General features: G+C 39.6%; 1 protein-coding gene across 2 annotated transcripts in view; it reads right to left on the bottom strand.

The window, feature by feature from the left end:
* Positions 1-9,804: 9,804 nt before the first annotated feature.
* The window catches only part of FMN1 (formin 1), a 378,961-nt gene continuing 372,485 nt past the window's right edge, over positions 9,805-16,280 (bottom strand). For both annotated transcript variants that reach the window (XM_023230251.1, XM_023230252.1), the window contains 2 exons: positions 12,396-12,480; positions 9,805-9,894 (listed from right to left, as the gene is read on the bottom strand). In XM_023230251.1, the coding sequence (XP_023086019.1) occupies positions 9,850-9,894; positions 12,396-12,480 (130 nt within the window). In that variant the 3' untranslated portion in view covers positions 9,805-9,849. The remainder of the gene's footprint in view (positions 9,895-12,395; positions 12,481-16,280) is intronic.

Genomic DNA, 16,280 nt, shown 5'->3' with positions numbered 1-16,280 from the left:
GGTGGGATTAATGCAGTTATGAAAAACGCTAGGGCCCCCCCTTGCCTCTGTGGCCTTTTGCCTTCTGCCCTGTGATGATGCAGCAAGAAGGTCCTTGCCAGATGCTGGTGCCATGATATTGGACTTCTCAGTCTCTAGAACTGTTAGACAACAGATTTCTGTTTATAAATTGCCCATTCTCAGGTATTGTTACAGGAACACAAAACATACTAAAACAGATGTTAGTTGGAGCATCAGCTTCATAGACTATTTAAAGACTAGGCAAAAATGTATACTCATTAACTAAGCAGAGGAGAATAAATCTTGATTAGACCAGAAATGAGATTCTTCCTATGGTGTGCTGGTATTTTTTCCAAAGTCTTTATGACACCCAGGCCTCTACCCTCACATGGGTGTTGTAATTCAGAACACAACCCTAATAATGTTTCTTAAAAATGTTAGCAGCCTTTGGATTCTTCTTTTCAAATAGTTCTGGAATATTTCTCCATGATAGAGTATTTTGAAGGAGAGAGCAGTCTAATCTGATGAATGAATTCATCAGTTGGACGGGCTTTGGCCTTAGTGGCAAGAAACCTGGGTTCTAGTCTTGAAGTGTTCATCAACACTGTGATTTTTAGCAATTCCATTGAACTTCAGCAGTTTTACTGAGAGATTTTCTCCAACGTCCAAAGATTTTTTGCAGCTCATTGACTATGATTTAGAAGATTTTGTAGTGGTGAAATGTCTTCCTAGATAACTGTCTGTTCATTAAACATTGCTATACGTAATAGGGTATAGTGCAGCAAATATCTAGAACTCTAGAATGTATGGCATTCAGGAACACCAAAGAAATGTATTAATTAAAGAATACAATTACATTTGTATTTAAATAGAAGAGTGTTTTGCTTAAAGTGTTTTGGTTTTATGTTTATAAAATACCTGCATGCTTCATATTATTCCTTGAAAATAACGTGTACCTTGTGCTAAGATAATACATACAATCATGTTTCTATTCTGTTTCTCTAGTTTATTATTTTCAACCCACAGCCTGAAGTCACCAATCTCTTTGTGCCCCGTCCCTTGGGTAATTTATATTCAAGCAGTGTTGCTTTTGGTTAAGCCTAATGCCTGGCTGGTTTTGTCTGTTGGTTGTTGGCCTTGAATGCCTGGCCAAGTTGCCCACAGTTGAAAGGGTAGAAATGGGAGAAAAAAGGAAATACCAGTGATAGACTTCCTCAGACGCAGCTCTTGCAGCTTAGAAGTAACAGTGTACTTGAGTGGTAACACAAGTTAGAAGTGACAGGTATTATGCACATTACAGCACTACTGGGAGATTGCTTTACATGCCTCCTGAAAACAAATCTGCATTGCATACCAGATGGACATGAAACCAAGGTTTATTAAAATACCCTTAGCATATTTACAATTGAAAGTCATGAATGCAATTCTCTGTAAATTCCGAAAAATATAATTCTATCTCTTAAAACAAATTAACAGAGGTATCAACAGATTAGGATAAATATAATCTATCACAGAGATAGAATTTTTTGACTAGACAATTGACATTTTTCTCATCAATATATATTATGTACAAAAATACACTTGATATGGTGACCAAGTACTGTCAAGGAGGAAAAAATATATAATATATATAATACGCACACATATTTTTATTATGTACAAATCAGTATTGGTTCCTTCACCCTTTCTTTTTAAAAATAAATACTTCATTTGGTTGCAAATGACATTTATAAATTCAACTCATAAGCATTTCTCAGCTTTGACAAAATTAAATATGCAAATTAGAAATACATATTTTTTAAAACGCAAAGGGAAAATACCTGAATCCAATGAGCTTATTATGCTTACAAATATCCAAGAGCATGTAAGGTTTCATGTCTTTTAAAGGGCCTTCTCCTTTCCCCGACTGTCTTCATGACTGCCTAAAATCCTTTTACATTATATCTACAGATTGGTCTAATACTTAACTAAACAGAAAAGCCAATGTTTTACCAGGTTAAATGGCTATTTAGGACATGCTTACACTTTAAGTGCTTTCAAGAGTGTAGCAATTACTGTTCATCTGAAAATAACCAAAAAGTGTTAACATCCTGATTCAGAATAGGGGTAGATGTTTGAATCACGAGTAGTAGTAAGAACGGAGTGGCAATAAAAAGCCTTATGATTCAAAGTGTTTGCCTGCACAGAATTAAGTCAATTTGTCCAGCAGCACAGAGTTGCTTGAGATTCAAAAATATGGCCTTCTGCATCATAGCTGGTGACCTGGTCTGATGTACAAATTTATCAAGAGAATGGCCTTAATTAGTTTAAAGTAAAATCTATGAAAACTTGAGAAGGCCTAGAATAACACCCCCCCGCCACCCTACCCAACCTTCTTAAAATAAAGTAAAATAAAAAGAGACGTATTTTCCATCTCTTTTATGGATTTTCCTTTTTGCTTAAGTGATGAGGTGATGCTGACATTAACAAGAGGCAGTCACAGCAGTGTGTCTCACATGGGCTCCTTGGTGACAGCGGGGATCCCTGTCCAAATGGCTGAGGAATGGAGCACAGGGTGTGAGGGGAGGGAGGAGGGGCCAAGGGAGATACTCAGTTGTCTAGGATGCAGAGAGGTGAAAAAATCTGGGTCTGGAAGAAACTGTAAAGGAAGAAAAAAACAGCCATGGAATATGAAGGAAAAGGAAGCTGAAACAGAAGTATGGAAAGGAGAAAGTGAAACAAAGCTAGAAGTCAAAATGACTTTTGAACAGGCATGGAGTAAACAGGGTCTATGGACAAGCAGCCCCATGGATCTGAAATTGCTGGAGCTGTTAAACCAAGTACAGACCAGTTTCACTGGGGTACCTGCTTTCCCAGTACATTGTCTGGCACTGATCAATACAAGATCATGGGCACTCACATTTGCCTAACAGAGATGCCTTGAACTTCCACAAAAAGCTGTCCATGATACAACCATGGCCAAAAATCACCAGCTCCCTAACAATGTAATCTATCAGCAAAACATTGCATCAGCTTCGTTCAAATTTTCCTCTTCCATGCATGCATCCTTTTTTTCTTGCTCTTCCCATTGCTTGCAACCTCACAAGGCCCCAGCTATATGAAGACATATAACTGCATGGATCAGATACATTTTAGAAAGCTGCATCCAGGGTCCAGGGTATCACCAAGAAAACTAAACTCTAAAGTACTTGAAATAATTTACATTTCTGCTAGGTCTGATACATACTAGGATGCTGACTGCCGTCACTTAGGTTCTAGGCATGCAGGCCAGTGCGTATTTTCCAGGCCAAAGTGCAATCCCCTAAATTAAAGTCCAAGGCCACCCTGCTTGCCATGCTAGTCTAAATGAAAACTCAATGGAAGAAAAAGACTGTGATAAATCAACGTTTTCTCTAAAGATTCTTAAAATAAAGATTAAAAATTATCCAATTTCTAATTTTAAAAGTTTCTGCCTTTTTAGAAGTATTTTAGATTAGTTCTTTAAAGAGAAATCCTTTTTATTAATACATACACTCTTTGAAGATTAGACATCTAGCTGACAGTAGGGTCATATTACTTATGCCTCGGGAAATTATAGAATTGCAGAATTATAAAATTAGTAGTTTTGTTGTAGACCTATCCCTTGGGTAGATCCCTAACACCTATTTGTGTCATTGTGAGCGAACAGAATTGTTACTATGCTTTCCCTCTCGCTCATGGATTTTTCAATAGAAATGGAAGCCTTTCAAAGATTATGCAGAAAACAATCTCAGTGGGGCTGAGTTACCTTCTTTATGCCTTGTGGCCCGATGTATGAAGAAATAAGATTTTACCTTCAGACAAGTTAGCATGAAGAGAGAAAAAAGGAGATATTTGTAACTCACAAGATTTCAAATGTCCTTTTAGTCCCTTACTGGGAAGAGCAGTATAATTTTTGTATGCTATAGACTCCTTTTCATACATCTCCTATAAAGAAACCTGGAATTCAAAATCCATGCTAAGAGCTTCCAGGTTCATCCCTGAACACTTAACCATCCTTGTCATGCGGAGGTAGACAGTCATTCCCTGAATAGCCAGTGGTCTATGGGACTAACCTTTCATTTTGGGAAGACAGATCTGGAAAGCGAACCCAGTTGAGCCATCAAAAATACAGTAGTTTCATGACAGGAAAGTGGAAGAAAGTCCCTGAAGAGAACAATGAAGGAAAGTAGGTACATGTTTGCCAAGGACGTTAACAGACCATTGCTAATGTGTGCCTGAAAACATCTGATTTCCTTCTTGACATACTAAGATAATGCATTGGCAGCTCATAATATGTACATGGAGAGAAATATTCATATTCATTTAAGACATTCTCATAGTTTCAAAGGTAGAGAGCCCCTCAGTGTCTACACAGGTAGAATTTAGGAAGATGTTCAGCCAATGTGATAGCTATAGTGTGGCACAGGTTAATTCATGCCAAATTCTTTGGATGTGATTTGCTGCCTGAAACTATAGTCTCCTTTGCATTTTGCTGGTCCAATGTTACCAAGTTTCACGCAAAGCTTGGAAAAATGGCCCACAAGTATAGTTGGATCAGCCTTTAGAAAAGGAGACAGATTAGAGATTCTCAGTATATTTAAGAGAAGATTTAAAAATAGATAATTACATAAGGTTAGAGGGAATGTAGAAAAATAAATTGACGGCTGTATCTACCACCTTCACATAAAAATGGAGTAAAAGTCACTCTTCCCCAGATCAAGAACTTCAGAGATGTAGTACAGAATAAAGTCTGGAGTTCACGTGAGCTGTTGACTGAAGGAAACCAACCTATCAGAGAAGAGAAGGGTAAGAGAGAACAGGTCTTCTATGCCCCTGGTTATCACCAGAGTAGTGAGGAGAAGGGCTGGGGATAGAGGAGGAAATGAGTTCCGTAAGTTCCACCAGACAGCAGACCTACTGAATGAGGCTTAATTTGCTTCCCTCATCTCTCCACTGGTAGAAATTGCACAGTGGCTTAAGAGGCAGAGTTAGCTAGCTGCCATTTTAATATATTCATATGTGCAAGTTGTTAACTACGCAAGTTTCCCAAATGCGAACTTTGTATCACAGTATTGGTTAAGAGTCTTGGAACAAATAAGGATACAGAATTGGCTTCAAACTGGACATGTTAAAACTCATCACTTCCCAACAAAGCACTGATCTGGAAGAGTTTGGTAGAGTGCCCGTTCCTTGGGAAGGGAGATGAAGAATTGTGAAACCAAAATGCAGTGTCTCTAATAAGGTGTCAACAGAGGACGGGTGTGCCGAAATGACACAAAATGGGCTTCCCAGTCACATACAAGCTGTGTAACTGAGCCTGGTTATGCCTGGATGCAATTGCTAATGGAGACATGAGTATCGTTATGTAAGTCTCAAGAAGACAGATCTGCTGAGTTGACTATTCGAAGGTGTTTTCTTTAAGCCACTTCTGTACTAACAACACTTTCCAGGCAGCTAGGTTGTTTCTCTCTACAGCTGAAAAATGGAAATACATGCAACAAGTTATTTGCATTCTGGAAAGACTAAAAAGTATCCACTCTTTTCAAATCCTATCAGCTTAGCCACAGACTGGTTTCATCTGTGTTGCAGATTTCTTTATGAAGACAAAAGTAGCAGGCATGAATGAAAGTTCATTTCTTTATTCTCTCCACTCTCTTCAGTTGTAGGGTACCTAAAGATAAAAGAACTAATACAAAAAAATTTCTGAAAAGTGGAAGCTTTTTCTTTCCTCTCCACCTTTTGGCCACTTTTATTAGAACAGAAAGGATAAAAGAAAAATGAAGCTCAAATATAACTGATGTTTCTTGTTAGCAATTTAAAAAGACAATTTAAACTACTTTATAAAATCAGATATTTAATCTTTGGATTAGATATGGGGGGGAAGCTATATATTTTTGGACTTCTTCCTTCTCATCATATCAAGCTTAAAATTGATTTTATCTTTGTTGTTTTTGTGGGTGGAGGTGAGTACTATAATATCGACCAAATTTATATGTCAGGGAGTGAAGAGGTTCCCCACCAATGTTACAACTGGTTCCCGGAAAAAGAGCCTGCAAGCGTGCATTGCAAAGTCCCCTTCACACACTGACTTGGTGCAGTTTGCTGTGCTGTCGCATGCAATGATCTGCATCAATGATACTGGCCAAGGGAGAAGCAGAAATAGAAATGAGGACATATAACTTTCAAGAAAGGAAGAATATCATTCAAATGAAAATTTCTCTGTTGCAGACAGCATAAAGAGAATGTGCAATCCCAGGCCAATAGGCAAATCTTCACCCAAAATACAGGTATTTCTTCTGCTGCATCTCACTGTGTCCCTTAGACATACCAATGACTTATCTTACTGGAGGTGTTAATACTACCAACATGTTTTATTCCTTCCTTCAGTTTTTTCCAGTTTCTTTACCAGCAGTATCTGAACTTTTCACTTAAGAAACACCATTCTTTATGGTGCTTGTGAAAACAGGAGGTGCCTGAAGGAGGCTGAGAAGAGGTCTGCAGCTTCTACTGTCCTTGATAGGGGAGAGGAGGGGAGACCGCATGCCATCTGATAATCCATTCCTCAACCACACTGGCAATTTGTTTTGGCTAGAACATTTAAAGGTGTAATAGCACCACTGGGTTTCCTTATTCCACTTCTCAGATTTCAGATAATCTTTCTCCGTAGTTCCTAAGTTGCAGTGAGTGTGCAGAAAGTCATCATCATCAACACAGGATTCAAAAGGAAAGTGTTCGGCAGTAGGGCCATCACCTATGACCTCTGGGCCCCCCACTGTCATCATAAACATTCACTTCTGCTTGGCCACACTTTTTCTTACTTCTTTTTCCCCAATAAGCTGCCACTTCTTGAAGTGAGAGCCATACAGTACACCTCCTAACTTGGTTTTTGATACTTCATGGGCCTGATGCTTTTTACCTAACTCATCTATAGTGTGATTTATGATATACTTTGTGTAATTTATGTAACTTATGATATTGCGTGCTCTGATGCTTGTCGATTGCTCATGCAAGAATCTGAACTACTGTCAAACTGTGTCCTCATATTTAATTAATTTTGTCTAGGAGGAGACAAAGTTGTTTGTAAGTTAAGGGTTCTTAGAGTTACTACTTAGTCAGGTGTGAGTATCTGGTTAGACACAGCTAGCAAAACTGTTTACTCTCCTTTCTAGTTCAGGGAGGGCTATGCCTAGAACAGCCACTTAAAGCCTGCTGGCTGGATGTGCTCAAGCTGCCGAATGGCATCCCGATCACCTCCTCTCCAGGAAGTTCAGACTCTCCTGCCGCCCTAAAGACAAGCTCAACAGCATTTTAGAGGATCATTTTCAAGGCCTCCAGATTATTCTAGATGAACTTCCTTGAACAAACTGTCATTGACCTTTACTGAGCATCAATTTGAGTTAAAAACGAAGGCTGTGTCAGCAGTGTGGTACATTGGTGGACCTGGGAGGGGGTATCCCAGATATATGACGCAAGGTTCAGACCAGGTGAGAATAATGAAGGTTCTGCCATGGTGTCTTAAAACACCAACATAATACATTGACTAGTGTGACAAAACCACTAGGTTTCCCCAACCGAGGCAGGCAAACCTTGCTTTGTAGAAATAGGTATTTTACTGCAAAGTTTTAGTCTGTTCACTAGGATGAAATCCAAAGTGGGCTGCATTGGTCTAACTCTCAAATTAAGTGTTCTCACTCATTATTCTTCAGCACTGGTTCCTGGCAGGGTTACGTGGCCACAGTGGCAGCCCTGCTTACCTTCACTGATTTCTCATGAGCATCCTATTTAGAGACCAAAGTGGACAGCAGTGACTCCACTGAAAACCTCCTGCTGCTCTCACCATCAAGCCTACAAGGACTTAGACGTCTGCTGGCCCCAGAGAACTCAGAGCTGATTTCTATGGCATGGCTAAAACTGGCACTTTTCCTGTGCATGATAATACTAGAAGGAGCATAAGCTGGCTGTAAGTGGAATTAGTTTTTAATTGATCAGTTCTTTTGGTTGTCTTCAGAGTTAAGTGAAAACGAAGAGAAACTAAGAAAGCAGCATAAAAAGCTTCTTGCTCACAAGCAACTTCAAGCCTTTTTAGTCATGCATGTTCCTTCTCGGCTTTTCTATTTTCTTGTCTCATTCCTTCACTGTGAATTGTAAAAATCCAACTGTGTTACCATATTCTTTTCAGTTGCACCAGTAGAAGAGGCGGTTAGCACCTGCATGAATATGGCTTCTGTGACTTGATTTGATCCTGACCACAGTCTTCATTCCCGAAGCTGATATTAGATTAGGATATGGTGCTGTTTTCATTACTGGATCTATTATAGAAGCATTCCTGAGGGGCTGCTGGCGGGCAGGCATATCCTGGGAAGATGCTCAGGCACCTGGCAAGTCCAAGGGTTCTGTAAAGATGCTGCGGCAAGGGGCAGGCCACATGTGATGGCTGGATTGGGAAGAAATTTAAGATTCCTGCTCATCTCTGGACTGTCCTCCACCAACTGGAGGAGAAAGCTCAGCCTCTCTTTCTTCAAGGCCTAAAACGAGTCTTTGAACATATTCTCAATTCATCTCCAGTCCTCTTTCTTCACCCCTCACGAGATAAATTCAGAGAGGTGGCTTAAGGACAAAAGTGTCAGAGAGGTCCAAGGTGGTTTCCTTACGTGACTCGAGAGCCAGGGTCAGAAAAAGCTGCCTATGAATAATACTCCACCTGAAGATTTCTATTAATGTAATTACCTTCTTTTCATTTTCATGTAAGGAACCTTTTTTCTGCCCTTTTTTTTTGGACATTAAAGAGTCCTGCTTCACCCTACTTCACATGTCTATCAGCCAAGGTCATGAGCGGGGGCTGTGAGTTGCATTTGCTCTCCTATCTGGAAACTGCCTCCTGGGGACGGTCGGGCAGGGGGTGCAGCTGCAAAGTCACAGGACATGACGTAGAACTCAGCTCCATGTCAACACATCGCCCATCATGAACGGTCCAAAATGTGAAAGGTGCTCTGCCGCTGGGTCTCTTGTCCAAGCAGGTTCTCTGACCCCAAGGTTATGCTTGCTCAGGTATTACAGTTTCTCCAGGGAGTTGTGATGCAGAATCTCTGCTGGCCCAGAAAACCACTAAGGACTGATGTAAAAACAAGAATGGGCCTCACTCAATAACTGACGTCAACTCCTTGCATGGTAACTTGTTCTCCAGGATGAAGTTTATGGCTATATGTCTCCCGCTCTCCACCCAGGCACGATTCTGTTTTTTCTCTTTTTCATTATGTAAACCATAACAACAAAAAATCGTTTCTCTAGTCTGGAAAATACGTGTTCTTGGACCTCTTCAAAAATAGTTTTGGTGAGTTGCAACACTGGAGAGAAAGATGCTGCAGGATTTTGCTGCAACAGGATGAAAACCATGACCAATAATCAAAACAGCAGTGTGTAATGACAAAGACTTTGAACTCTCCCAAGGCAACTGTCCTCAATGATCCTTTCTCTCCTCTGTGACAATGTGACATGTATCAAGCTTCGGTTATAAAGCTGGAAATCTCAGCTTTTAAAAAAATTTTGGAAAAATTGTGGTATTTCTTCTGGTCTTACAACAGAGTGGACTTTGGGCTTCGACAAGAAACAGTCATCAAATATTTCTGCAATGTTCCCTTAAAATAGTTTTCCATTGTTCCTCTGGCTGAATGAGGGACTTCTTAAAGAAGGCATGGGGCACTCTCTGCAGATGACCTCAGAAAGAGCTGAGCAAAACAAACATTTAGTGACACATCTTTCAAGAACGTCCTGCAACCCTGTGGTCACAAAGAGTATGCATGCAAGGTCAGTCCTCCATCTCCAGCGCCATCATTTCCAAGTGTCTCCCTCTTAGCTGGTGGTCACACTGGCTTCCTTCTGACGCAGTCTTTCTTTCTGTTAAGGAAAAAAACTGATCATTTCTTTCATCTTTCGCAAGTTTTGATACATTTCTCAAATTCTGGTCTAGAATGCTGAGTTTCCGGAATTGTGCCAAACGGCCTAGAAATGAGAGTACCTCTACTGCTCTTTCCCTAAGCTCTTAGTTATCTGCCCCTCCCTACCTATCACCCTTACTCCCCAGAAAACAAACAAACAAGAAATCAATAACCAGCCAATCTACCAACTACATCCATCTAAAACATGGGCCTCTACCATGCCAGGGTGGTCTTTTCTGTTCTCTTCTTTTGTGACAAAGACCCTAACTTTGTAGTATTACTCAAGGACCCCTTCCGTCCCCACCTTTGGCCCACTGATGGAATTAAGAGAATGCTCAAGAAGGTATGAAAAAAATTACTGTTTCCAAGTTCAATGTATCTGCCAATGATCAACTTGGCAGAACTCAAGGAAAGCCATGCAAAATGAGGGATGACCAGATTTAGTCTCTGCAGAATGGCAGAAGTTCCCGATTTGCCATGGATGTTATGCTCTTCATTCGCTGAGCTTCCTCCTCAGGGACTGCCTTCTAAAGGGAAGAACATGGACATCTGCTGGGAAGATGTAAAAATAAACAGGAGCACACTACACAGAAACACGGACCCTCATGGATCTGTGACATTAGGGAAATAAACACATGAGTATGGTAAGGATGGTGTACCTGCTCTTAGAGAAGGGCAAACAGAAGGCTAAAGTGGAAAAGGGAGAAGTATACTCTTTTTGGAATGAGCAGATGCAGAGAGAAGCCTTTGAGAATGGATCCTTGGCTGCTGATGAGCTATGAGATATGACGTTGCAGTGAATTACTAAATTGGCCTAGATATAAACTTAAGTTGATGATTTGTCGACACCCATCCTAAATTTGGACTCCATCCCTAACTTGGGAAATTGAATCAGGAATCAGCTTACAAGCTCTTCCCTAATTTCCACCCACCCGTACAGACAATAAAATAAGCAACCCCCACAAGCCCAGGATCACAACTGGGAGTTTGTTCACAGGGGAGGTCGTAAACCCATTGTTTCCCTTTTGTCTACATGGCTGACCCCATTCTCTCTGCCTTGGGGGAACAGGCTTGGCTGTAAAAGTCTGGATAGACGCCCAAATGAAAGGTCTGGAGGAAGAGGGAGAGGCTCAAGAAGGAGGAAGATAAAAATCAGGGTTCAGCCGATTGCCACTGAAAATCATACAAATGAATGTCATAAATATCCCATCAAATGGGCACCGAGGACATGTCCGGTTAGGTAGGGACCATGTGCTCGACCATCGCTTTACCTGACCAGGCTGTGCAGCCTGGACTTCTCCATTTCTCATTCATCAGCCTCATGCAACATTCATTTAGCTGCTCATGGGGTTGCTGGGAGAAACATCATGGTCAATCAACAGAAATAATCTCACTTTATAACTTAGATCCCACTTAGAATTTCAAAGGATTTGAAGCACCCAGCAAAAAAGTACTAATAATCTAAAAGGATAAAGTAAGTGAGTTGTGGGACATCAGGGTCCAGAGAGGGTAGGGTTTGAAAAATCCGAGACAGAAGGGTGATGCTTCCACTTCCCACTCATTGCCATTCCCCACTCATCACCATTCCCCACTGCAGGGTCAACCAAAGCAGCTGAAATTCACAGCAACAAGAAAAACAGCTAATATTTATTGAGCTCTTATTATGTGTTAGGCATTTTACATGTCTTTTCTCAGTCTTCTCAAAATAACCCCAAAGGAAAAGTAATATGCTCTTTTCATGGAAGAGAAAGAAACAGAGTAACTTCACTAAGGTTTTACAACTATTTAAGTGGCAGAGCTGTGCTCTGAACCCAGGCCATTTCATTCTCAACATCCTGGGATCCCAACCATGTAGCTCTTCTGACTATTGTAACACCTAGGTGGAGATTCATTGTGATCTCTATTGAAAACTGGACTTTGGAGGACAATGCAGTCTCAAATCTAGGAAGACTGGGGAGACTGCTGCTTTCCAGCACAGGGAGAGATGTCAGGAGACCCAGAATCTGGTCCTGGTTTTTGTTATCCACTTGCCAAGTGACTCTGGGTAGCCTGTATCTTTCTGCACTTCAAATTTCCCAACCATCAACAGGAGAATCCCTGCCTCTTTCTTTAATGGAGAAAAGGAACTGAAGAGAATGAGTATTTTTAAACATTTTGAGAGACAGATACTTTGAGATAAGGGTGATTGTACTGTGGGTAGCGTGTGGAAGGATGTGAAATGGCAAGGGACTAAATTTGGTTACCAGAAATGACCTATGTTGAGTTTACAGGAAAAACATATAAAGTTATGTTTTGTACCTCCATCCACACATACTATTTTTTTTTTTTTTAAATCATATGCTACTCTGGGATGGGAACTGAGACTCTGGATACTACGTTTCTTCTCTGAGTTTTAGTCATTCCTGGGCGCAACTCAATTTTCATGACAATCGTTAGGTTATGTTGAAAAATATATCTCACCAGGCTAGCAGTGGGATTGATTTTCTTTGTCCCCACTTTCTTCTCTGAAGTCAACTTGCTGACTGATTCCTGAGCCATTTTCAATCTGAAATAGAAATAGGGAAAAGACAGGGGAGACAGGGAAAAGAAAGGAAGAGGGAAAAGGAAAGAAGAAAGAGTTAAGGCAGGTTAAACATAAACCCAAATGCTTTTGAATTAATCCATCAGCAATTTGAAAATACTGAAATGTTTTTTCACTGCTTTTTGTTATTAAATTCAAACCCTAATTAGGTGTGAAGGCTTCTCTGCTTTATCAAAACTGAATTTTCTTCACCAGCTGAAGACTGTTATTGTGAACAATGTGGTAGTTTCTGATGGGTGGAATACCATGTGCACAGAGCATTATTTACTTCAATGTTATCTGGCTTGTGATCCACTTAGCAGAATGAAGTTCTGAGGAAATGTGAAACCACAAATATTAAAACTCACCATTTCACATCAATTAAGATGTGATAACCTAGAGAATGGGAAAAAAGATAACCTACAGAATGGGAAAAAATAGATAGATATATATATATTTTTCATTCTGGAGGTTATCTTTTTTCCCATTCAAAAAATATATTTATATATTATATAATATATAATACATAAACTTATTAATATATGATACATAACACATACTTATTTATATTATATATAATATATATTTATAATATATAAATACATAATTTTTAATATATATATGTATTTTTTTGAGATGGAGTCTTGCTCTGTTGCCCAGGTTGCAGTGCAGTGGTGCGATTTTGGCTCACTGCAACCTCCGCCTCCAGAATGGGAAAAATATTTTTAAATCATATACCTGACAGAGACTCGTGTCCAGAACACATAAAGAACTCTTACAATTCAAATAAGACAAATTATATCCCCTCCTCTAAAAATGGACAAGGGATTTGAACAGACATTTCTCCAAAGCTGACATACACATGGTCAATAAGCACGTAAAAAAAATGCTCAATGTCACTGGTAATCAGGAAACACAAATCAAAACCACAATGGGATACCACTTCACATCCACTAGGATGGCTAGAATCAGAAAGACAGACAATAACAAATACTAGAGATGAAGATGTGAAGACACTGGAACCCTCATACACCGATGTGATTGTAGAATTACACAGTTGCTTTGGAAAACAGTTTGGCCGTTTTCCAAAATGTTAGGCACAGAATTACCATATGACCCAGCAATTCCACTGCTAGGTACATAAATATATGTAGGACTAAGAAAACGGAAAAGATGTCTATATAAAAATTTGCATATGAATGTTTATAGAACCAGTATTTGTGATAGTCAAGAGTAGAAGTAACCAAATTTCCATCACCTGATGGATGAATGAAATGTGCTATATCCATACAATGGAATATTATCAAGCCATAAAAAGGAATGAATTTGCTGATACATGCTACGACATGGATGTACCTTAAAAACGTTGTGCTAAGTGAAAGAAGCCAATCACAAAAACACATGACTCCATTTATATGAAGTGTTCAGAATAGGCAAATCCATACAGAAAGTAGATTAGCAAAACCATGGGTTTACCCATGCAGGGGAAAATGGGGAGTTATTGCTAACCAGTCAACGATTTCCTCTAAAATCAGATAGAGGTAATGGTTGTACACCCTTGTGAACATACTAAAAACCACTGTGTAGTGAAGTGATACTAATGTGCACCGAATTGTACACTTTAAAAGGGTGAATTTTGCAATATGTAAATTCTATCTCAAGAAAATTTATTAAAAATTCATTAATTCAGCATGATAGTATTTCTTACCCATCAGGTTGGCAAACGTAAATAATTAGACAATATTAACTGTTTGTGAGGATGCAGGGGAATGGGAGGTGCCACACAGTGCACTAGGGAGAAGAAATTGGTGTAGTGGGGTTTGGCAATATCAAGTAAAACTGGAAGCATGTACACTCTACAAGCCATCAAGTTTTCTTGTAGGGAGATACCAAAAATAATAATAAACAGACACAGAGCTTTCACTCTGGCAATATGTGCAATCATGAAAAACTGCAGACATCCTAATGAATACGTTCAATGGGTAATAGATATATGACAATAGCAAATAACAACATTTATTGGGTACTTAATCTGTACCAGGTGCTGTTCTATCTACCAGATTTGAATTAAACTTAATTTTCACAACAACTCTGTGAGACAGGAACTTTGACTATTCCCATTTCATAGGTCTTAACTACCATGCAATGTGCAATGCTGCTTATGTACAGTATTCATTCAACAGAATAGGGTATAACAGTGAGAAGGAATGAACTAGATCTATGAATTCAACCAGCACAGGTATCAGAAGCATGATAATTGAGAGAGTGAAGAATCCTGCACTGACAGTGAATAGGCCATCTATGATGACGGTCAAGAGCTCGGGCTCCAAAGTCTGACTGCAGAATTAATTCTCAGCCCTATCACTTACTAACTGTGTTACAGCCCTATCACTTACTAACTGTGTGACTCTACAGAAGAGAACTCTCTGTGTGCCTTATTTCCTACAAAATACTTGACAGCAATAGTGCACGCTACATCGGATCAATGAGAGGACTGAGACAGTGTCAGAAGCATGTGAACCAGACCAACTCCATCTTGAATAGAAGCTGGGTAAAATGAGGCTGAAACCTAGTGGGCTACATTCCCAGATGGCTAAGGCATTCTAAGTCACAGGAAGAGACAGGAGGACAGCACAGGACACAGGTCATGAAGACCTTGCTGATAAAACAGGTTGCAGTGAAGAAGTTGGCCCAAACTGGCCAAAACCAAGATGGCCACATAGTGACCTCTGGTCATCCTTACTGTTACACTCCCATTAGTGCCAAGACAGTTTACACATGTCACGGCAATAGTCAGGAAGTTACCCTACATGATCTTAAAAAGGGGAGGCATGAATAATCTATCTCTTATTTAGCACATCATCAAAAAATAACCATAAAAGTGGGCAGCCAGCAGCTCTCAGGGTGCTCTGCCTATGGAGTAGACGTTCTTTTATTTCTTTGCTTTCCTGATAAACTTGCTTTCCCTGTACTCTACGGACTCGCCCTGTATTCTTTCTTGTGTGAGATCCAAGAACCCTCTCTTCAGGGTCTGGATCGAGACTGCTTTCCTGTAACAACTTTCTGGCAACCACAGAAGGGACTGCAGTGAGGAAACCCCTGACCGAAAGCGGTGGGGTCCTGCAACAGCAGTGCAGCTCCAGGCAGGTGGTAATAGCGGAATAAATGTAAGCTGCTATTGTTACCTTGCAGGCAGTATGCTACATTGTGCGTATAATTTTAAATTGAACCCATACATACAAACATCTATCTGTATTTATATATGGGTACACACATATAAAAGTATTCAAAATAGACTAGAAAGATACTCAATAATTTCATGACAGAGGTTACTGCTAGAAAGATCTGGGAAGAGAATGACACCTACAATAACATGCCAAGTAGAATTTCATTTTATCTGTAAGACTTCATTTTTAAATTTAAAATCTTAAAGAATATATGAGGAATGTTAGTAGTTATAATTCTAGGTAGTGGGAACATGGGTGTGACATGTTATCTTTTGTATTTTTATTTTTAAAATTTCTTCAAAAAATCTGCAAAATAGTAAATACTTAAAGATCAACTCAGACATTTAAAAAATATGTTTTTTCTTCCATGCTTCAAATAAAAAATACCTTGCTTAATATTAATCACATACTTGTTGGCATCTGTAAGTGGCTGAGTAGCTTAGCTCTTTATCTAGCTAATGTTATACAATTTGCTTAAAACACACTTTTAGTAATCCCATCTCCCTGCCCACATGCACAGGTTAGTTACAATGAATTCAACATTCTTATTTGTGCACT

The sequence above is a fragment of the Piliocolobus tephrosceles genome, chromosome 6, assembly GCF_002776525.5.
Source record: "Piliocolobus tephrosceles isolate RC106 chromosome 6, ASM277652v3, whole genome shotgun sequence".
Classification (NCBI taxonomy): domain Eukaryota; kingdom Metazoa; phylum Chordata; class Mammalia; order Primates; family Cercopithecidae; genus Piliocolobus; species Piliocolobus tephrosceles.
This window is presented reverse-complemented; position numbering and strand designations above follow the sequence as displayed.